This window comes from Odocoileus virginianus, chromosome 6 (genome assembly GCF_023699985.2).
Source record: "Odocoileus virginianus isolate 20LAN1187 ecotype Illinois chromosome 6, Ovbor_1.2, whole genome shotgun sequence".
Lineage (NCBI taxonomy): Eukaryota > Metazoa > Chordata > Mammalia > Artiodactyla > Cervidae > Odocoileus > Odocoileus virginianus.
Genome location: NC_069679.1, coordinates 25925808 through 25949346, shown reverse-complemented (window position 1 = coordinate 25949346; position 23539 = coordinate 25925808). Strand labels below are relative to the sequence as shown.

Genomic DNA, 23539 nt, shown 5'->3' with positions numbered 1-23539 from the left:
CCTGAAGCAGATCTTGGTAAATTTGTTTGACTACATTCTTTAGGTAGTTGTCTTCCAGTGGCACTTTAGATAGAATGGCAATGACTTCATCTTGGCTGGAAAGAACAAAAGGTTAATTAATTTTTCTGGAAACTTGTCTTCATTTCAGTGAAATTCATATTTTTGAGTAGGGTTTCTGAATCTACTAGGAAGCACAAACAGCCATTTCTGGAAATAATCAGACTGTCCAATTTGAACTGAGATTCTAAAAATAAGGTCTAAGTACCAATTATGTACGTAATTGTGAGGTATCGTGACTTAGCTGCTTTCTCTGGCTATAAAAACTAAACTACTGGTGTTTGCTGACAGATTTGGGGTGCACATATTCTAAACTCTATCACCTTGCAATCTGTCCACAGTGTATACAAAAAGTCACAAAACATAGAGTAGAAATGAAGTACTTTTAAGTCTGTTCCACAAACTAATTGAGAAAAGCACTATGACTACACAATTTTTAAAGTGATTACTCTGTTTTTAAGGCCATAAAAGTTGTTCAGATATGATCTGGGCTAAACTTAAGCAGGATTTTTTTTTCTTCTCGATTCCTGTTTTAGGAAGGATTGACCATAAAATGTAGCAAGTATTAAAAAATAGACCAATGATCTCCAGTATTCACTGGAGATAGCAATGAAGGTCACTGATTTTAAAAGAACAAATTCTTCAAAATGAAATCAGAGAGAGAGGTGACTTCTGGCTTTCACTATGGTCTATCCATTTTCTGACCACTTTGAGAAATCTTTCAAAAGAAAGAACAAAGGTAAAAAAGTAGTTGGGAGCCCTTTCTTGCTTGCTGTTTACTCACCCAATGTTTCCAAGGTGATTTTGAATAGAAAAAGGTAATGGGACTGATGGGTAGTGGGCTGAGAGAGACAAAGTTATCTCAAACTTTGCAAATGCTGCTGAGCTGGAGAATAAAAGCTTCAATCTGTAAAAGACAAGATCCTCAATTAAACATACAAAACAAAAATAGAATGAAACACAAATACATTTTCTTTTTATAATGAACCTTTGGTATACATCATTGCTTATCAAATGAACAGAGGGTAAAACATCTGGAACAAAGCAAGCTTATGGTTGTATTTTCATCATTAGTCATGAAACTATTAATTAAATTATTTTAATAAGTTTTTGACTAACTACTTACTGTCATGGGTTGTGTCCCCTAAAATTCATGTATTAAAGCCCTAACCCCTAGTACATCAGAATGTGACCTAATTTGTAAAGAGGATCATTGCAGAATTAATTAGTTAAGATGAGATCGCCCCAGAGTAGGGTGGGCCCTTAATCCAAAATGACTGGTGTCCTAACAAAGAGGGAACACTTGGACACAGACATACATACAGGAAGAATGTCATGTGAAGATAAAAGAAGCTACTGGGATTACATATTTACTAACAAGGGATGCCAAAAGACTGCCAGCAAATCACCAGAAATTAGGAGAGGCATGGAATAGATTCTCTTTCACAGCCATCAGAAGGAACTGGTCCTGCTGACACTCTGACCTCAGACTTCCAGCCTCCAGAACTGTGAGACTATGAATTTCTGTTGTGTAAACCATCTAGTTTGTAGTACTCTGTCATGGCAGCTCTACAGAAACTAATACACTTACTCAGTATTTTTCACATTTATGCTTATTAGGTTATAATTTGGTCCCCATCGCTTTAAAAACTCAATCTCCTCTCCAAGGAGTTTGCAATGGCTCACTACCAGTGAGATTTCTTGAAGCATCTGGGAAAAACAGAGAAAGAAAAGATGGAAGTATAAAAACATTTCAGGGTTTAGTGACTCTTTTATAAAGAATCCCCCAAAGTTAAACAGTTTAGTATATCTTATTATATATATATATCATTTCAGGATTCACTATTACATACATAAAATTTCAGTTCTGCTTTTTGGGACAGTTGACATAATTTTCCTTTAAATATTTCAGTGGGAATTTACCTTGGGTACCTGATGCTGTGTTGTGCATGTCTTCTTCCAGGATTCCTGTTGCTCAATGTACTGGAAAATAAGGTTATGAACTAAAAGGGAGGAAGGAGGAGCTTTATCCTCTGAGGAAGCAAAAAAAAAAAAAGAAAATTAAAAGCAGAGTATTACTTATTATTCATGTATTTTATATATGTACACACACACTAGAAATATTAAGTAGAAATACCTTCAAACAACTAGGTATCCAACTATCATCTCCATTTTATTCTCAAACACATAAGTCATCATATACAGTGAACATAAGACATTGAACTGACATAAATGTGTAGGTTTAAATGTAATATAACCCTGAGTTTAAATTCTGGCTCTCCTTACTACCTGAGTGATCCTAAGCACAATACTTAACTGCTTTTGAGCTATAGTTCTCTAACTGCAAAATGGAGAATAGTGTTGATGTAAGTAAAAAAAATGTCTGATACAGAGTAAGTACCCATAATGGTAATTTTTAAATTATGGAAATAGCTATTACTCCAGATTTAGTAATAATTTTTTAAAATTTCTTTTAAAGCCCACACAATATTTAGAACAATTCTCAAGCAGGTTTTGGTCCAATACACATTTCTAATTATTATTCTTGTTTATATTTAAGTTAGTATGTAAAAGAGTTCTCAAGGAACAATTTACACTTATTAAATAATTTAATTAATATTAAATAAATTTCCAACAAAGTTTTGTTAGATTAAATGTTCTGAACTTACCATCTAATAGAGATTGAAAATTCAGATCAACAACCTTCCTATAAGCCTTGTCCAGGAAAGGGAGACCAACTAGGAAAAACCAGCATAAGAACAGTATTTCTTTTTAACATCTGATTTAAAGCCACATACAACTCAGTACTTTAGAATCCTATTCTTTCTGGGTAGCAGGGTTTTTTCATAAACAGTTGAAGCTTTATCCCTGAGTCATACTATTCTCTGTGTATGTAAAGTTTCCCCTGAGAACACTGAACTATATTAACTGTCAGGTCTTTAAGGAAATTTAAGGTGTGGGACATTTTTGTAAATTTATCAGGGCCTCCTCCTTTGAACCCTAACTTCTGTGCAAAAATAATATTCTTTTTAGGAATCATATAAAGAAGATGACTACAACCTCCCCATACCTATTATCTTTGCACAAATACAGTGAAAACAATTTATGCTTTTAGCGCCACAGTAATTTTAGCCACTCCAGTATTCTTGCCTGGGAAATCCCATAGACAGAGGAGTCTGGCGGGCTATAGTGAATAGGGTCACATTAAGTGTTGGATGTGACTTAGCGACTAAATAACAGCAATGAATTTTAGGTAGCTAGGAGAGCTGACTGCTCTTCCATACACAAGAGTTATCTCTTGTCTCTAAGATTCTGATTCTTTGCACTCCACTGAATATTTTCTATGTGTTAGGCACTGAGGATATGCTAGTGAGACAAACAAACATGATCAACCTATGCTCTAAAGAATGACAGCTCAGGGGGACACACAGATAATTGCACTAATAAACACACCAAGAACTACAAACTGTAATAAGCACAATAAAGAAAACTGCATGAAGCAATGAGAACATATACCAGGAGGGCAAATAGCAGAGGGAGTGAGTAAAAGAAGAGTCAAGGAAAACTTTCCTGAGAAAGTGATAACTTAGTTGAGCTCTTAAGGACTATTAGTAGACATTTACTTAGTGAAGAGGAGGTGCTATGGTCTGAAAATTCATAGGCTGAAAACCTAATGCCCACTGTGATAGTTGTAGGAGGTGGGACCTTTGGGAGGTGCTTAGATCCTAAGGATGGAGCCCTTATGAATGTGATTAGTGCTCTTAAAACAGAGACCTTGAAGAGCTAGCTAGTTACGTGAGGATACAATGAAGAGTCTGAAGCCTGAAAGAGGGCCCTTGCCTGACCATACTGGCACCCATATCTTGAGGTTCCAGCCTCCAGAACTGTGAGAAATAAATTTCTGTTGTTTATAAGCTACTCAGTGTATGGTATGTAAAAGTTTTCTCTAGTTGCAGCACACAGGCCTGCAACTACGTACGTGGTACGTTGTGGTACGTGGCTTCTAGAATGCGCCGGTGGCTCAGTAGTTTTGGTGCATGGACTTAGCTGTCCCAAGGCGTGTGGGATCTTAGTTCCCCAGCCAGGGATTGAACCCACGTCCCTTGCACTGGAAGGCAGATTCTTTACCACTGGACCACCAGGGAAAGTCCCAGTTTATGGTATTTTTAAAATGGCAACCCAGAAGGACTAAGACAGGGCAAAAGTTTCCAGGCATAAGAAACATCGGGATGGGAGGGGGGACCGGGATGGGGAATACATGTAAATCCATGGCTAATTCATTTCAATGTATGACAAAAACCACTGCAATGATGTAAAGTAATTAGCCTCCAACTAATACAAATAAATGGAAAAAAAAAAAAGAAACATCGGGATGAATGTCCTCAGGTAGGATGGAATATGACTGAGCATGAAAGACCATGATCTTTTAAAGAAACGAAAGAAATTCACTGTGGTTGATGGGCAGAGAACAGTGTAAGATGAGGCAGGAAAAGAAGGAAAAATTCATTTCATTCAGGGCTTTACAGGTTATAAGCATTTTGATCATCAGTCTAAGAGTAGGAGGTACATGATAAAATTTTCAACAATTACTACAGCTACAGGAAGGAGAAAGAAATAGAGGGGAAAAGAAAAAGTTCCAGAAAGACTACCTATAGTGTTATTGTATAGACTGGAGGTGTCTCTTGGCAGAAGAGACACAAAAAAGTAGATGAATGTTAAATCTGAATCAGTAAGTCTTACTCATAATTTAGATATGCCAGGTAAAAAAGAAAGAGGTATAGAGTGATTCTTAACTTTTAATTTAGGACCTGAACAGAAGTTGATAGTATTCATTTAGAAAAGGAACTTTTTTGGGGGGGTTGTTCCACACGATTTACAGGATTTTAGTTTCTCAACCAGGGACTGAACCTGGGGCCATGGTAGTAAAAGTGCAAGTCCTAATCACTGGACAGACAAGGAATTCCCAGGAACTTTTAAGGAGAATTGGGCTTGGAGGCTGAGAAATTATAAAGAATCAAAGTTTCAATTTGGCCATGTTCACCCAGGGCTGGTCATGCTGAAGCTGTTTCAAGAGAAGAGACCTAAAGATACTGACAGGAGATTATAACAAAATAGCTAGGAGGCTATCAAGTTACCATCTAGTGATGTTTACCTATTTTGATAAACCTACCAATCAATACACAGAGAATTTCCAATTACTTTTTTGGGTTAACTTATGTACATCAAAAACCCAGTCAAGAATCATCAGCATTAGAGCAAATCCTCTATCACAACAGACAGACAGATGGAAAAAAAGAAATCAGAGTAAATAGATGTGAAGAGCATGTTGATCCATTTTTCTGAATAGGTAAAATTTCTATTATCTAATGTAATTCAACAAAGGGCAACTTTCACTAGCTGAATTTTTTAACTTTTTATTTAATAAAATAAAATTCTATTATCACTAATTAAAGTGATTGCCTCTTTTAAGATTTTCAGCAGTACTTTCATCATGTCAATACATGTTAATATTGTATTAAAACAAAGATATGAATCTTTAGTAAGTTTATCCATACATTTATCTACAGAGGAATTATCTTATTCTTGCTACTTACCTACTGGCTCTCCAAAGGTAATGATGAGTTCTATTGTGTCATAAAGAAAGGTGAATACAGCTTGATCATCACTCCATTCAATGACATCCCATTCAGACAAGCTAAAGAAAGAGAAGACAAAAAAACATTTTTTAAGATAAAAGAAGAGAGTTAACTTCTTCTACCATCTGAATAGTACCATCAGTAACTACTGGAGTTTTCTACTGGCTTGGGAGACAGTCATTATTTTAATTTCAATACTGTGAATGTACAAACTTCTGCTTTTGAAAGAAATAAGAACTGACTCAATTTTGAGTTATATATCAGAGAAAAGCCAAGTCTAGGCAATATAAAATATTAAATATTTTAACATTACAAATTTCATAGCTCTCCCACCTTGTATACTTTCAGCTTACTGTTGAGTATATTAATTCTTCTTTCTGAGAATACATTGCATTATAGGTTAAAAACAGTGATAGACATTACAAACACATGTCAACTGCACTTGTGGATTGAGACAACCACAAAGGTACAGGATAAAACACAAATTAATGCTACCTTAATTAATGTTTTCCCTTACCTCAACTGATCCAGCAGCTCTTCAGTTCTCTTTGTTTGCTTTTGCACAAACTCTAATTGAGCAAGGATCTGCCCTTTCTGTATCTCCAGCTCTAAAACATCTCTGCAAATCAAACCAGGTATTCACAGAAAGATAAGGTCACTGCTAGAGAATTCAGACATTGTTAAAATAAAAGTTTATGACAACAAGCCATGTGCTAAATGGCTCCCCAGTGAGGTGAATGACGTATATTTCTGCATTTTTAGTTTTTTTAAAATAAACATTAAACTAGAAGTGTGGGTCTATTATTATTAAAATTTACATTTTCCCCCCACCCCATCCCACCCCTCTACGTTGTTACAAAACACTGAGCTCCCTGTGTTATACAGCACTTCCATTATCGATCTATTTTACATATGGTAATGTACATGTTTCAATGCTAGTCTCACAATTCATCCTATCCTCTCCTTCGTCTGCTGTGTCTGAAGTCCGTTCTCTATGTCTCTATTCCCACACTACAAATAGGTTCGTCAGTACCATTTCTCTAGATCCCATATACATGCATTAATATATGGTATTTGCTTTTCTTTTTCTGACTTAATTCACTCTTTCTAACAAGCTCTAGGTTCGTCCACCTCACTAGAACATATATCCTTATGGCTGATTCACATTGTTGTATGGCAGAAGCTAACACAATATTGTAAAGCAATTATCCTCCAATTAAAAATAAATTAACAAAAACTAACCTCAAAAAAATTTACTTTTCATTTTGATGTTAAAAATGTAAGCATAATGTAGACCATAAGAATGCCCACCTTAAAAATGAAACATGCAGCAGACGAATGGATGAGGAAGCTGTGGTACATATACACCATGGAATATTACTCAGCCATTAAAAAGAATTCATTTGAATCAGTTCTAATGAGGTGGATGAAACTGGAGCCCATTATACAGAGCGAAGTAAGCCAGAAAGGTAAAGACCATTACAGTATACTAACACATATATATGGACTTTAGAAAGATGGTAACGATGGCCCTATATGCAGAACAGAAAAAGACTCAGATGTATAGAACAGACTTGTGGACTCTGGGAGAAGGCGAGGGTGGGATGTTTCAAGAGAACAGCATTGAAACATGTATATTATCTAGGGTGAAACAGATAACCAGCCCAGGTTGGGTACATGAGACAAGTGCTCGGGCCTGGTGCACTGGGAAGACCCAGAGGGATCGGGTGGAGAGGGAGGTGGGAGGGGGGATTGGGATGGGGAATACATGTAAATCCATGGCTAATTCATTTCAATGTATAACAAAAACTACTGTAATGATGTAAAGTAATTAGCCTCCAACTAATAAAAATTAAAAAAAAAAAAAATGAAACATGCCATAATTTTGGTGCATGCATTTGGTTTTGTTTAGCTTATTAGAGCTAAACAGAATTTATATTTTGTTAGTCATTTTGCTAGCATCAATTTAATTTTAGCTAAATTATTATCACCTATCAAGTTAATGTTTCCAGTTGGAATTTTACTGGCTTTGTCATTATTTGTATTTGATTTCTTTGAGTCTTACAGTTAAATAAGATCCAGAGTATAAGAAACACATACCTTACTTTATATTTATTTACACCTAACTGTCATATAAAAGCAGTTTAATGCTAGATCTTCTTTAACAGGATCCTGATATTACACAAGCTTGAGAACTACTACCTTGGATTAATGCTTTGTAAGCAATAAATGCTTAGAGTATACTGCTAAGATGGCCTCCAAGGTCAAGTTCAAAGTGGAGTAGACGTCCTGGCTCAACCTTAGTCAATATTCATGTTCTCAACCTTGTCAGTTTCTGGAGGTTGGAAATCACTTAACCATGTGGAGGTTAGCATATTTTCTAACACTCAAACTGAAGGCTAACCTTTGAAGCTTTTCTTCCTCAGTTTTCAGCTGTTCCAATTCTTTGAAAAGAAAAACAAAAACAAATTTATCAGAATGTATACATTAAAATACTGGTATAAAAATCATGTTTTATTGAAAAATCTATCTCATTAATCTCATTTAAATAAAAACTTCAGAATAGAAGACTTTTTCCCCATTTATCTCCCTAATTAAATCAGTTACCTTTCTCTGCAGCTCTCACTTCAGAATTCAGTTCTTCCACAGGACTGTCTTTCTGTTCATCCTCCAAATTCTTAGTTTCTAAAGTAGACCATGGAGTAAAATAACTCAGTCAAAAATAATTAAACAACCAGAGATGAAAAGAAGAGATGGTCCCAAAATGTCGTGTTAAGAATATTTCACAAGCATTTATCTTAACCCACTTTTCCTTGACAAAAAAGCATTGAGATACAATAATAATTTCATAAGAAGACTTGCTTCTAGTGGCAGATGGAAATTGTTTATACGTAATTTGCATACATCAAAATTATTGTTAGGCAACCCCATGGACTAAGCAGGAACACATACACATATATAAATGCACACACACATACTTAAGTATTTATTTATGATACCTTGGAATCATCCTTAAAAGCCTTCTCTCTCTCCACATCCAAACCAAGTTTAGACTTTTACCTCAGAAATATTTTCTGAATCTACTTTTTTCCTTCACCACTACCAAGTTCCATTTATATAAGTTATTGTCCTTTATTAACCATACCATCTAATAACTGCTTAACTTCTTAATTTACAGCCAATGCTTAACACCCTTCAAATGGCTATTCACTGGTTTCAGAAAAAGTCAAAACTCCTTAAGAGGCCCTCCTTAACCTGGTCCCTAAAGCTGGCATCTCCAGCTTTATCTCAGACTATGTTCCCTTTTGTTCTTTCTATTCTAGCCACATTTGCCTTATTTTAGATCCTCTTACTTGGTATATTCTTTTCCAAAGAAAGGCTTCTGTCTGTGTTATTCATATTGAACAGTATGCTTTTCCCTCCCTTCTCACTTTAGCCCCGACTTATTCTTCAGATCTTGGCTTAAATGCCACTTCCTCAAAGGGAAGCCTCTCCTGACCCGACAGTTAAGATTTCTACTTCAGGAACTTACAGCACCACGGAACTACTCTTCCATAGCAGTTACCATAAAACTATTTAATGCTTATAATCTTTCCTCAATATTGTAAAAGCAAATTGTCAAATCCAAACATATTTGAATGTGATCTCCTATAATTTGAAACTGAAATAGTATTGGAGCTCTGTATAGTACTGTAAAAAATTAAAGTATGGAAGCCTTTCTTAATGTATGAATGTTTGAATTAAAAGATAGTAATGGGAGAGTTGACAAATAAAAATAAATACTCCACAAGGGCATAAAGTTCTGTTTTTAATCACTACAGTAGTCTTCACACCAAGCACTATACAAGGCACATGATAGTACTTAGTAATTTGCTCAAGGAATAATGAAGAAAGACAGAAAAAGAGAGCCATTCAGTGGCAGCTAGAGAAAGAGTGTGATTGTTGGTACTTTTAAAGGTGAGAAGTGAATATATTCAGTGGAGGAGTACTTTTAAAGGTGAGAAGTGAATATATTCAGTGGAGGAGGCAGAGAGGTTGTAAATACAAGAGATAAGGGGAAGTCAGTGCAATAAGATTCCTGAGAAGAGAGGCTGCAATTCAAAGTTTAGGTGGAGAGATTGATCTTAGGGAAAAGAAAGGAAGGATGAAAGAATGGATACAGATATATAAAAGTTTCATTTGTTTTGTAGCAGAAAGTTTAGAAATTCTGGCCTTAATGGTTTCTATTTTTTTTTCCATGAAGTGAAAAAGCAAGGTAATGAACAAAGGGGTGTGATAGTCTAAGACTATGGACTTCACATATTTATTACCAGTTCAATGCAGAAAATATGCACCAGGCACTTTTTCTGTGCAAAGCATAGTGCTAAGAACTTTGAAGGATATGGAGAAAAATAAAAGCTGATCTTTGTCCCCATGGAGCTTACAAATTAATTAGGAAAGTAAACTATATAGAATTAACTATAATTACAATTAGACATGATAGGTACAATAAAATAGCCAAAGCAGCTCAAGAGATAGAACACTATCCCTTGGTAAAAAATATAAGGAGAATGTATTAGGCAAACACAAAGTGGCAGAACTGCATAGAAATGACAAGATTTGGTTGGAATTTAGGATGTGTAAGGGAATAATAGTAAAAATCATGTAAGAAGGGAATATCTGAAAATGATGGTTGAGAACACTAAATGTCAAGCTCAGGAGTTTGGACTTTATTTTGTAATAAATGGAAAGGCAGAAGTTTTTCAGGGTAGTAACATGAAAGAAAAGGTAGCAAGAATTCATGGAAGAACTATACAGAACAGATCTTCATGACCCAGATAACCACGATGGTGTGATCACTCACCTAGAGTCAGACACTCTGAGTCTGAAGTCAAGTGGGCCTAAGGAAGCATCACTACGAACAAAGCTAGTGGAGGTGATGGAATTCCAGGTGAGCTATTTCAAGTCCTAGATGATGATACTGTTAAAGTGCTGCACTCAACATGCCAGCAAATTTGGAAAACTCAGCAGTGGCCACAGGACTGGAAAAGGTCTGTTTTCATTCCAATCCCAAAGAAAGGCAATGCCACAGAATGTTCAAACTACTGCACAATTGCACTCATCTCACATGTTAGCAAAGTAACGCTCAAAATTCTCCAAGTGAGGCTTCAACAGTATGTGAACAAGAACTTCCAGAAGTTCAACCTGGATTTAGAAAAGGCAGAGGAACCAGAGACCAAACTGCCAACTTCCGTTGGATAATAGAAAAAGAGAGTTCCAGGAAAACATCTGCTTCTGCTTTACTGACTACACCAAAGCCTTTGACTGTGTGGATCACAACAAACTGTGGAAAATCCTTAAAGAGATGGAAATACCTGACCACCTTACCTGCCTCCTGAGAAATCTGTAGGCAGGTCAAGAAGCAACAGTTAAAACTGGACATGGAACAACAGACTGGCTCCAAGTTGAGAAAGGAGTACGTCAAGGATGTATATTGTCACCCTACTTATTTAACTTATATGCAGAGTACATCATGCAAAATGCTGGGCTAGATGAAGCACAAGCTGGAATCAAGATTGCCGAGAAAAATATCAATAACCTCAGATATGCATATGATACCACGCTTATGGCAGAAATTGAAGAGGAACTGAGGAGCCTCTTGATGAAAGTGAAAGAGGAGAGTAAAAAAGCTGGCTTAGAACTCAACAGTCAGAAAATGAAGATCATGGCATCCGGTCCCATCATGGGTTCCATCCAGTCCCATCACCTCATGGCAAATAGATGGGGAAATAATGGAAACAGTGACAAACTTTATTTTCTTGGGCTCCAAATCACTGCAGATGACTGCATGCATGAAATTAAAAGATGCTTGATCCTTGGAAGAAAAGCTACAACCAACCTAGACAGCGTATTAAAAAGCAGAGACAATACTTTGCCAACAAAGATCTGTCTAGTCAAAGCTATGGTTTTTCCAGTAGTCATGTATGGATGTGAGAGTTGGACTATAAAGAAAGCTGAGAGCCAAAGAATTGATGCTTTTGAACCGTGGTGTTGGAGAAGACTCTTGAGAGTCCCTTGGACTGCAAGGAGATCCAACCAGTCAATTCTAAAGGAAATCAGTCCTGAATATTCATTGGAAGGACTGATGCTGAAACTCCCAATACTTTGGCCACCTGATTAGAAGAACTGACACATTGGAAAAGACCCTGATGCTGGGAAAGATTGAAGGCAGGAGGAAAAGGGGACGACAGAGATGTTAAGATGACATCACTAACTCAATGGACATGAATTTGAGCAGGCTCCAGGAGCTGGGGATGGACAGGGAAGCTTGGTGTGCTACAGTCCCTGGGTGGCAAATAGGGACAGGACAGTGACTGAACTGAACTGAACATAATGAATACTGTCCTTTATAATTATTAAACCTGCAGCAATGTACAGGTTGGACTGGAAAGAGATAGGATGAAATTAAGAGTGTAGAGAGATTAGTTAGAAGATCTGAAATAGCACATGTCAGAATTAATGATAGTGTTAATGGGAATGGGGAAGAATACAGAAGATACTGAAGCGGATATAACAGGATTTGATAAGAGAAACTCAAAGACAATAAAAGTCATGAGCGTTTTACAATTTATAAGAATGATGACACTGTTAATACAAATGAGAAGTATCATAGACAACAAATTTTCAGATATTATTTTGAAAATGGAAGACAATAGCTTCCATTTTTTCACATAATGTTTAAGGTGCTTAAAGGACACTTTTGTTGAAAGGTTCAGCAAGAAGCTGGAAATGTTAAGTCTGGAACTCAAAAGAAAGAAAGAGATGCCCTCATGCAAAATGATTACAAGTCACTTAAATGCAAAAATCTGGGACATCCCGGGTGGTCGAGTGGGTAAGACTCCAAGCTTCCAATGCACGGGGCTCGGATTCCATCCCTGGTTAGGGAACTAAGATGTCACATGCCACAACTAAAGAAGCCTGCACACTGCAGTGAAGACCCATAGCAGCCTAAATAAATAAATATTTTAAAATGGGCAAAAGTCTGTGTATATATTTTTTCTGACACTAAGCACAGTATCTGGCAGGTAGTAGGTGCTGAACAAATGCTGGATGAATTTAACTGAATTTGGGAATCATTCAGATAAAAATAATTGTTAAGGCAGATGAAAGTATTAGGGGAGAAAATATAGAAATGAATAGATGAATGCTACACAAGGGGTTAGTTAGATAAGGGACAACAGAGGAGCTAAAAGGAACAGTTAGGAGAAAAGAATAGTATCAAGATAGAGCAATATCATAGAGTTCAGGGAGAAGAACGTTTCGGAAGAAAATAATCATCAGCGGTGTCAAATACTGAAAGAGATCTAGATGGCTAAGGACTGAGAGCAACCAAATTTGATGATTATGTGAAATTTTGTGATCTCTGAAAAAGCAGTTTCAAAAAAAAAAAAGAAAAAGCAGTTTCAAGACAAAACTAACAAGTCAGGATAATGAGAGACCAAACTAAAAGGATAAATAAGTTCGTTTATTAAAAAACAACACAAGATTATGGTCTAGGTTATGAAGAGTTTTCCAAAGAGACTTATTATTGTTGGTATTTCTTGATTATGTTATGAATGACCACAGTAAAGGAGTTTCTATAATTTAATGTCTCAAGCTGCTAAATACCAGGCTTCAGCATAGTGCTACTAGCAAAGTAGGGAAGGATTTAGATACAATTGAATTTTCTTTTGAAAAAGTATTCAAGATATTTTACCTATTTCCACCTCGGTGAGAGAGTTATCAATCTTCTTAAGTATGTTGTCCATCTCATTTATCCTTTTATGAAGTTTCTCTCTCTCACTCTAAACACACAATATCATAAGACTGTCAAGTTAAACCTCAAAACAAACATTATAACATTATAAACGGTTCAAACTGCTAACATAACTGCTACGTCTAATTTATGATCAAGCAAATCTTTTTGTTTGTTTGTTGTTATTTTTGTTTTGGGTATGCAGTGCAGCATGCAGGATCTTGGTTTCCGACCATGGATTGAACCATGCCCTGTGCAGTGGAAGTGCAGAGTCTTAACCACTGGACCACCAGGGAAGTCCCATGAACAGGCAAATCTAAAAGATCGAAGCTTCAAGTCTTGTCTTAAAAAAAGTTTTTTAAGCATACATAACAGATTAATATCAATTCATATTTTATACTTTATTTTATATTTCTATTAATATAAGATGTTAATATATATAACTTAGAGTTTATAAAAATGATCTATGGTTAAATAAATTTGGGAAACAGATCAAATATAAATATAGCATTTTTTCTTTTTAGACAAAAAAAAAAAGATTTCTGATCTTAGACTTTAATACGTTAGCTATTGTATTTCTCCAAAAGGGGGACACTGTATGTAACACTTCCCAGACTTATTTGCCAATGAAAAGTTTTTTTATGTAGGACCTTTCTTCAAGGATGATCATTTTGGAAAATGCCATTTTTTAAAAATACATGCATATACATACATAGCTGAGTATGGACTATGAGGAAGATAACACCAGAGCACAGTCCTTAGCAAAGGAAGATCATAATTCTATATTGTTTTATTTCAATATGTATAACTTGAGATTAGACATATACCCATATTAGTAAATATATTCTAGAACTACTCAAGATGCCAGGATTTACAACTTTTGTTAAACTGAACCTCACTTCTTATGAACAATTTTAAGTTTTTGCCCAACTCGCATTCACATGTCTCCTAAGGAACATTCTTCATATTCCACAATCACTATAAAGTAACTTTAATAGATCTTTCTAAGCTCTTAATGGTCTCAGATTACCTGAGCTGACTGCACCAGCTTGCTGTATAGAGCCACTTTTCCTTGGTGAGTGAAGACTTTAGTCATCTTGGTAAAACGTGATTTTATTTTGTTCAAGTAAATTCCAAAGGCCTTCAGCTGTAAAGTCAAAGATTACACTGCATTAAAACAAATGAGTTAGAAAAGCAAATGGTCTGGGAAGGCTGCTATGTGCTAAGATTTGCCCATCCTAGACTAGGATTCCTAAGGCTTCTTATTTGCAAATTTAATTTCACTTAATAGCTTAAGTCCAGAACCAAAGATTTCAACTTTGATTCCAGTTGAGTAATTCCAGTACAAAATTCATTTATACTACAAATTAGAAAATAGACATGTTCTTAGTTAATAAAACTTCAATCAGGGCAAATATAAAATGAGTTGCTCGTTTAATCATTTAAAGTCTATTTCTTCCCTATCTAAATCTAAGTGAAAAGCAAACAAGAAGGGAACTTTAAATTTCAAATGTATTTCATATATTAAATTGATCATGTAAGAAATGTAAGATTCTATACTAACAATCATTCATGTGTAATAAAACCTTACTGACATATTATACCTGAGAAGTAAAGAACTCACTACTAATTATCAAGTGTGTGTGTGTGTATGTGTGTGTGTGTATGAGTGCTTAGTTACTCAGTTGTGTCCTATTCTTTGTGACCCCATGGACTGTAGCCCTCCAGGCTCCTCTGCCCATGGAGATTCTCCAGGCAAGAATACTAGAATGGGTTGCCGTGCCCTCCTCCAGGGAATCTTCCCGACCCAGGAACTGAAGTGAGGTCTCCTGCATTGCAAATGGATTCTTTACCAGCTGAGCTACCAGCGAAGTCGAATTATCAAGTAACAGATACTAATTTCACAATAAACATTGTAATGTCTATACTGATTCCCATTCAGAAAATGAGACAAAAGTACCTCCTCATCAGAGCAGTGTTTCATTTTTTCCCACAGGTTTCTATTTATATCAGTCAACAGTTTATCTTGGTTCAGTGCAGAAAGCTTTAATCTAAATAGAGAAAAGTTAATTAGCACAGAGTTCAGAAGTCAACCCGAATGATTCAATTTAGATCTACAGGCATACTTAATTCTTCCTAGTTCTTTTCTACATAAAGAGGGAAATTCACTCAGGAATAGTGGCCAGTCTATTTCAACACTTGTAGAACAGTTCAAGAATGTTATGATTCAAAAAAATTTCCCTCCCAAATAGAACTCTGATCTCAATGCATCAACTTGTTCCAAAATGAAAATACTGTTTTGGTCAAGAAGCTTACTTGGTTAATGAATACACTGTTCAATAAAGTTCTTGGTAAAATGAAAAATATGTCTTTTATTTTTACTTAAAACCAAACAAACATTTTGGTCAACTCAGTACGTTGCTTATAAAGAATCCTTTAAGGGCTTGTGAATGCATAATTGTTGGAAAGTTGTTAACTATTAAGTTAAAGTTTCCAATTCAGTTCAGTCTTTTTTTTTTCAGTTTTTTTTTTTCAGTTCAGTCTTATCTCACCTTTATAGATTAGCATTAATAAAAGTAGCAAAGTTACCTTGTTAATAAGTATAGGGAATAAAATTTTATCAGAGTTAGAAGATATTATAAACAGGCACATAGGTACAAAATCAAACAGTAGAGCACATCTAAACAAACTTTTCATTGTATGCAATGAATCTATTTTATTCAAAATAAAACATTCTTAGACAAACCCTGAGACACCCAACTCTTTTAAATAACATGAAGGTAAGAAACCTGTCTTGTGCAGGGATGAACCCCAGGATTTAGTACTGCGCCTGGCACTCAGTAGGGGATCAATTCGTTCGTTCAATGAACAAGCTGGAAACAGCCAAATCTGCAGTACTATAATTTAATAGCATCCTAACTTTCTAGTTTTAAAACTATGAAAAGTGAAAGTAAAAGTCACTCAGTTGTGTCTGACTCTTAGCAACTCCATGGAGTATACAGTCCATGGAATTCTCCAGGCCACAATACTGGAGTGGGTAGACTTTCCCTTCTCCAGGGGATCTTCCCAACTCAGGGATCGAACCCAGGTCTCCTGCATTTCAGGTGGATTCTTTACCAGCTGAACCACAAAGGAAGCCCTTTAAAACTATAATTCCCTTTAATTTATTTTTATTTATTGAGGTAACATTGGTTTAAGACACTGGTTTAAAACACTGGTTATATGTTTCATGTGTACATTATATTTTGACATCTATGTACACTACAGTGTGTTTACCACCAAAAGTTTTAAAACTACATGATTCTTAAAAGATTACTTCATTTCTTTTCTGTTTGTTAAACTGGTTCACATTCAGTTTGACAGTTCTAGATAAGTATGATATAAACACTGCCTTGAGTTGCAAGTTTTGGTTTACCTGTGAAAATCTAGATATACCTAATTTTTAAATTAGTCTGCTGCATCTACTTACACCAAACCACTGAGCAACAGTCTTGATTAAAACCATGTTCTTTTATAAATGTAAATTAAGAGTAAATGTGATAAAACTATAAACCCAAAGGCAATCTTACTTTTAGGCACTATATAAATCTCTAAAGGGTACTATCTTCTTTTAAACATGTTCTTTCGGAATTTATGATATCATAATCTAATAATTACTGCTTATAAGGACCTTTGTTGTTGTTGTTTAGTCACCAAGTCATGTTCAACTCTTTTGTGACCCCAAGGACTACAGCCTGCCAGGCTCCTTTGTCCATGGAATTTTCCAGGAAAGAATACTGGAGAGGGTTGCCATTTCCTTCTCCAGGGGATCTTCCCCACCCAGGGAATAAACGTGAATCTCCTGCTTGGCAGGTGGATTCCTTACCACTAAGTCACCTGGGAATCCCTATTAAGGACACACTCTTTGCTAAGAATGGCATGCAAACTTCTTATATATACTACTTCTACTGCTCATTATATACACCACTTCTACACTACTAAGTAGGTATTATTATCCTCAATTGATGAACATGAAAATGAAGGTTAAATAACTTACATAAGTAGCCAAGAATTGAACTTCCATCTGACTACAAACCTGAAATTCTTTCCCATATACTATATTACACTGCCAATTAATGCTGTCAGCTTTTCCTATGCCAGTGTTATTCTAATCAAAATCTTGTCACACAGATTATTCACCCATCCAACAACACACACACACAAAAATGGAAACTTTCATACTCTTCAATCTTCCGGCGAAGAGCTTCACAATCTTCTTTATAAATCTGTATCTTGGGTCGGTAAACATACTGACTTAACATCAGGTCTTCCAGAGTAGGTGATGTGTTTACAGTAAACTGGAAAAAAACAAACAAAAAAAAAACCCCTTAAAACTGCTATTGTGAGGACCAAACCATGTGCAAGGACTGTTAAAGAGTCTCAAACAGTGCTTGAAACGTGAGTGCTTACTTTTACAAGTTCTACAAAGGAAAAATGGAAAACTTTAAATCCGTATACCTAGTAAGCTACAGTTGGAATGTGAAATAAAGTCTTGGACATCAAAGTCCATTTCCCACAGATGTTTAGAGGAACTGTGGAAGTTCTACACATAGGCCTAAAAATGATTTGAAAATGTTTATGCATTATTTGCATAAATACCTCAATAAACCTGGGTGGGAGAGAAAAATGGTTATACATTGGCTAGGTTTTTTTAATTCATTTTTTAAATGAAGCTTAATCACTTCGCAGAATTTTGTTGTTTTTTGTCAAACCTCAACATGAATCAGCCATAGGTATACATATATCCCCTCCCTTTTGAACCTCTCTTCTATCTCCCACCCTATCCCACCCTTCTAGATTGATACAGAGATCCTGCTTGAGTTTTACACATTGTTTTAAAACTATCAATATCTGAACATTCAAACTTATAAAAAACCTCTTTATTGAAAGAAAAAAATAAAAGATGCCAGTTTCCAAGATTATTCTTTTCTATTTTCATTCACTAGCCCTGATCCTTACTTTTGTCCCAGGCTGAACTCAGACTTTTCTGGCATACATAAAATGAAGCAGTAAAAAAATCTGGTTATTTTTTTAAATGTCTTAAAATGTCTTTTGGACATTTAAAAAATGTCTTATAGCTCTAACCCAATGACTTTCTGATGTCCCTAATGCAGTGTTAGAAAAACCAAGTTAGCCTATTACATATAAAATCCAAAGAAAACCCTACAAATGTCCAGTATTTATAGGCAGTATGGCACAGAATAAGTCATTTTAGCATTCTAGGTTTTGGCCTCATCTATAAAATAGGCACAATATTGACCTTAAGATCAAAGCAAAAAGTTTTTTTAAAAAGGTATCAAAGCTCAGGGCCTGCTAAATAATCTAACAAACTTTAGTTTCCTCTCATTCTCTCCTTTCAGTTGATAAATTAAAAGGAAATACAAATGAGGTTTTAATTTCATTTCTCTATCTGTAACTCGTTTTCTAACATGTTGTCAAAGTATAAAAAGGTGCTAAAGGCAATGATTACTGATGATGACTCTCTTTCTTAAAAAGTAGTTTTAGGGCTAAATTTATATTAAAAAAAAAAAATCAAAGCTCTATACTTCTCAAAGAAATCAGGCCTCCTTGGGAAAATGGCTGACTTTCATATAGGAGCCAAATACTTGATAAAGGAATTTTTTTTTCAATAAGTATTTGGACATAATATGAAAAAATGAACAAAATTACAATATCACTACTTTACAACTCCTAATAAATTGCTAGATCTAGATAACGATAACTTAATGGTGATCATCACCAGACATTAACGCCTGATGGAAGGACAAGTATAAAGTAAACTTGGAAAACAAAAACATGTCATCTGATAAAGCCTCTGCCAATTTACAGAAAATACAAAGGACAGGACACATTAAAATGAAAGTTAGGGTATGCATAATGGGCAAAACACATACTTAGCAGAGTATGGAAAAATCTGGTTTCCTTCAAAAAAAAAAAAAGAGGGAGAAAGATGGGAGATGGGGGAAGAGAGGGTTATGAAAGGGGACCTTATACTTTAAAAGATAATTAAGAAAGAGCTATCAATCTCATTTGGGTTGCAGTTTAACAAACTGGAAAATAATGCAGACAATTAGGGAAATTTAATACTGACTGAATAATTAATCACTTAAAGATAAGATTATCATATTTGGACATAGTTTAAAGAGTCCTCATCTTTTCAAGGATACACACTGAAATACAGATAAATTGATGATACCTGGGATTTCCTTCAAAACAACAGGATGGGGAGGTAGGGAAATATAGAGACAAGGGCTGTTAATTTTTTTCAAGTCTTTATTGAATTTGTTACAACATTGCTTCTGCTTTATGTTTTTGTTTTTTGGTCCTGAGGCATGTGAGATCTTAGCTCCCCAACCAGGGAACAAACTTGTACTCCCTGCATTGGAAGGCAAAGTCTTAACCACTGGACTGCCAGGGAAGTCCCAGAAGTTGACAATTTTTGAAGTTTGGTGATAGATACATGCGAAGTTCATTAAACTATTATCTACTTTTGTATATGTTTGAAAATTCCTATAACAGCTAAGTTTTTTTCTTTAAAGAGTAAGGTTTCTCTTGAACCTTCATAACCACAAAGTGAAACACAGGACTATGTTCCCAGATTCACCAGGAAGGCCAAATGCAGAGGATATCAGGCTTATGCGCTGTGGATACAGCTGAATGCAACTGCCGATGCTGGAATGCAACACATGGGTTAAACTGCTGCTCCCTGCATCCAGGCCTACATGCACAAGTCACTCCCTTCCCTTGCCTCATCTATTTTGATTAAGTGCCCAGTTTATGCACTATCAGCTCTTAGATATTTCAGGCCTGGTAAGGGTACCTGCAGTAGTTTCACAGCTGCACTGAAAGGGAGTATTTTGGTATGAAGCACTCCTTGGGCATGCAGGAAGTCATGGGACACTAACATAGAACCTTTTTTTCTCTCAGTTTTATTGAGATATAATTGACATATAGCACTGTGTTAAGTTTAAGATTTATAGCATAATGACTTGACTTACATACATCATGAAGTGATTACCACAAGTTTAGTGAACATCTATCACATGGAACATTAGACATGGAACCATCCAAATCAGGAACCAGTACATCAAGGCTGTATACTGTCACCCAGTTTATTTAACTTATATGCAGAGTACATCATGCGAAATGCCGGGCTGGATGAAGCACAAGCTGGAATTAAGATTGAAGGGAGAAATACCAATAACCTCAGATATGCAGATAACCATCCTTATGGCAGAAAGTGAAGAAGAACTAAAAAGCCTCTTGATGAAGGTGAAAAAGGACAGTGAAAAAGTTGGCTTAGAACTCAACATTCAGAAAACTAAGATCATGGCATCTGGTCCCATCACTTCATGGCAAATAGATGGGGAAATAATGGAAACAGTGAGAGATTTTTTTTTTGGGGGGGGGGCTCCAAAATCACTGTAGATGGTGACTACAGCCATGAAATTAAAAGACACTTGCTTCTTGGAAGAAAAGCTATGACCAACCTAGACAGCATATTAAAAAGCAGAGACATTACTTTGCCAACAAAAGTCTGTCTAGTCAAAGCTATGGTTTTTCCAGTAGTCATGTATGGATGTGAGAGTTGGACTATAAAGAAAGCTGAATGCAGAAGAACTGATGCTTTTGAACTATGGTGTTGGAGAAGACTCTTGAGAATCCCTTGGACTCTAAGGAGATCCAACCAGTCCATCCTAAAGGAAATGAGTCCTGAATATTCATTGGAAGGACTGATGCTGAAGCTGAAACTCCAATACTTTGGCCACCTGAGGCGAAGAACTGACTCATTGGAAAAGACCCTGATGCTGTGAAAGATTGAAGGCAGGAGGAGAAGGGGATGACAGAGGATGAGATGGTTGAATGGCATCACCAACTAGATAGATATGAGTTTGAGTAAGCTCTGGGAGTTGGTGATGGACAGGGAAGTATGGTGTGCTGCAGTCCCTGGATTGCAAAGAGTCGGACACGACTGAGTGACTGAACTGACTGAATGATCACCTCATACAGATACAAAACTAAAGAAACAGAAAAAAATATTCCTTGTGACGACAATTCTTAGGATTTTCTCTCTTAACAACTTTCATATACAACATACAACTGTGTTAATTATATTTATCATGTTGTACTTTACATCCCTAGTGCTTATTTATTTTATAACTGGAAGTTTGTACCTTTTGACTGCCTTCATCCAATTCCCCCTCTCCTCATCCCCACCTCTGGTAAACAACAAATCTGATCTCATTTTTTATGAGTTTGTTTGTTTTTGAAAAATAACTGACCTACAATACTATGTTATTAGTTCTTCTTACACAATATAGCGATATGGTATCTCTACATAGTATCTTTAGCTGGTGCTACCAGCTGAACTCCTGCAACTGCATACACACATGGGTGCCAAACATACACCTCCCTGTCTGCCTCAAGAATGCCTCCCCAGTTCCACACTAAAGGAGATTCATGGTCATCTAAATCCTGTAACAGATGCCCATAGTTGTGAACCTCCTTTTCCACAGCCCATACAATACCCATTTCTTTGGCCCTTCCCTACTTTTGGATTTTTTTTTTTAAATACTTCTTTTGGCTGCACCACACAGCATGTGTGATCTTAGCTCCCCAACCAGAGATGGAACTTGTGCCTCCTGCACTGGAAGCATGAAGTCTTAAATACTAGACTGCCAGGGAAGTCCCTACTTTGGGATTTTTAAATTTCTTTCCTGAGATAGCATGAACTCTTCTTACCGTCTTTTTTTTTTTTTTATTTTACTGAAGTATGGTTGATTTGTCCTACCCTCTTGATGGTTCTTTCCCAGATATATTTCCCTAACACTGCCTTTCCTGACCTCTACAAAGCCTGAGACCAAAGGGGAAGAGTCATACTAATTCATACTAATATTCCCTTGATTCATCCCTCAAAGATTAGCTTCCCAGATATCCTCCACTCTTCTAACCTGACAGCAACCTTTCTGCTCCTCCACCCCTATCTTAGCCTCAAGTAACCACTAATCAGTTCACTTTTTGGCTATTATGAATAATGTTCATGTACCAGTTTCTGTGCAGAGGTACATATTCAATTATCTTAGGTAAATACCTAGAATTGGAATTGGTGGATCATATAAAAGTTCTGTTTAACTTTTTGAGGAAATATCCAGCTCTTCCCAAGTGGCTACCCCACTTTACAAGTCTACCAGCAATGTATGAAAATTCCAGCCGCTTCACATCCTTGCCAGCACTTGTTATTTTGTCTTTTCAGCTATAGGCATCCTAGTGGGTGTGAAGTGGTAACTTATTTTAATTTGTACTTCCTTTATCACTGTTTTGCTAATTGGCCATTCACATATCTTCTTTGGAGAAATGTCTATTTTGATCCTTTGATATTTTTTAATAGGGTTATCTTTTTTTTTTTTTAATTATTTTTATTTATCTGGTTGCACTGGGTCTTAGTTGCAGCACATGGGTTTTAGTTCCCTGACCAGGAATTTAACCCAGGCCCCTTGAGTTGGGAGCGCTGAGCCTTAGTCACTAGACCACCAGGGAAATCCCCAATTGGGTTATTTTTTTGAGTTCTAAGAGTTCTTTAAATATTCTGGATACACGGCTAAGATGTGTGATTTGCAAATGTTTTCTCCTGTTCTGTGGGTTGCGTATGCCCTTTCTTGATGGTATCATTTGCACACAATTTTTAAATTTTGATGAAGTCCAATTTTTAATTTTGGCATTTGTGCTTTGGTGTTGTATAGGATTGACTTTTTTTTTTTAATGTATAATGTGAAGTATGGATCAAGGTTCATTTTTTTCCTGTAGATAGCCAACTGATTCAGCACCATTTATAGGAAAGGCCACTATTCTACAGGGGCATCTTTGTCATAAATGTCTTTAAAAGTTAGAAGTCATCTGGCCCTAGTGACAATTTTAATGGTAAATTGCAAACTAAAAATTTCAATGGTGGGAATTTCCTGGTGGTCCAGTGGTTAGGACTCCTCACTTTCATGGCAAAGGGTGTGAGTTCAGTCCCTGGTCAGGGAACTAAGAT

General features: G+C 36.0%; 1 protein-coding gene across 1 annotated transcript in view; it reads right to left on the bottom strand.

Annotated features, from left to right (window-relative positions):
* Positions 1–23539, bottom strand: part of KNL1 (kinetochore scaffold 1) — a 66544-nt gene that overhangs the window by 2474 nt on the left and 40531 nt on the right. The window contains 13 exon segments of the mRNA XM_020872349.2: positions 2–95; positions 842–964; positions 1649–1767; positions 1981–2090; positions 2727–2795; positions 5652–5752; positions 6211–6312; positions 8098–8137; positions 8301–8378; positions 13429–13516; positions 14498–14614; positions 15428–15518; positions 17689–17804. Of these exon segments, the coding sequence (XP_020728008.2) occupies positions 2–95; positions 842–964; positions 1649–1767; positions 1981–2090; positions 2727–2795; positions 5652–5752; positions 6211–6312; positions 8098–8137; positions 8301–8378; positions 13429–13516; positions 14498–14614; positions 15428–15518; positions 17689–17804 (1248 nt within the window).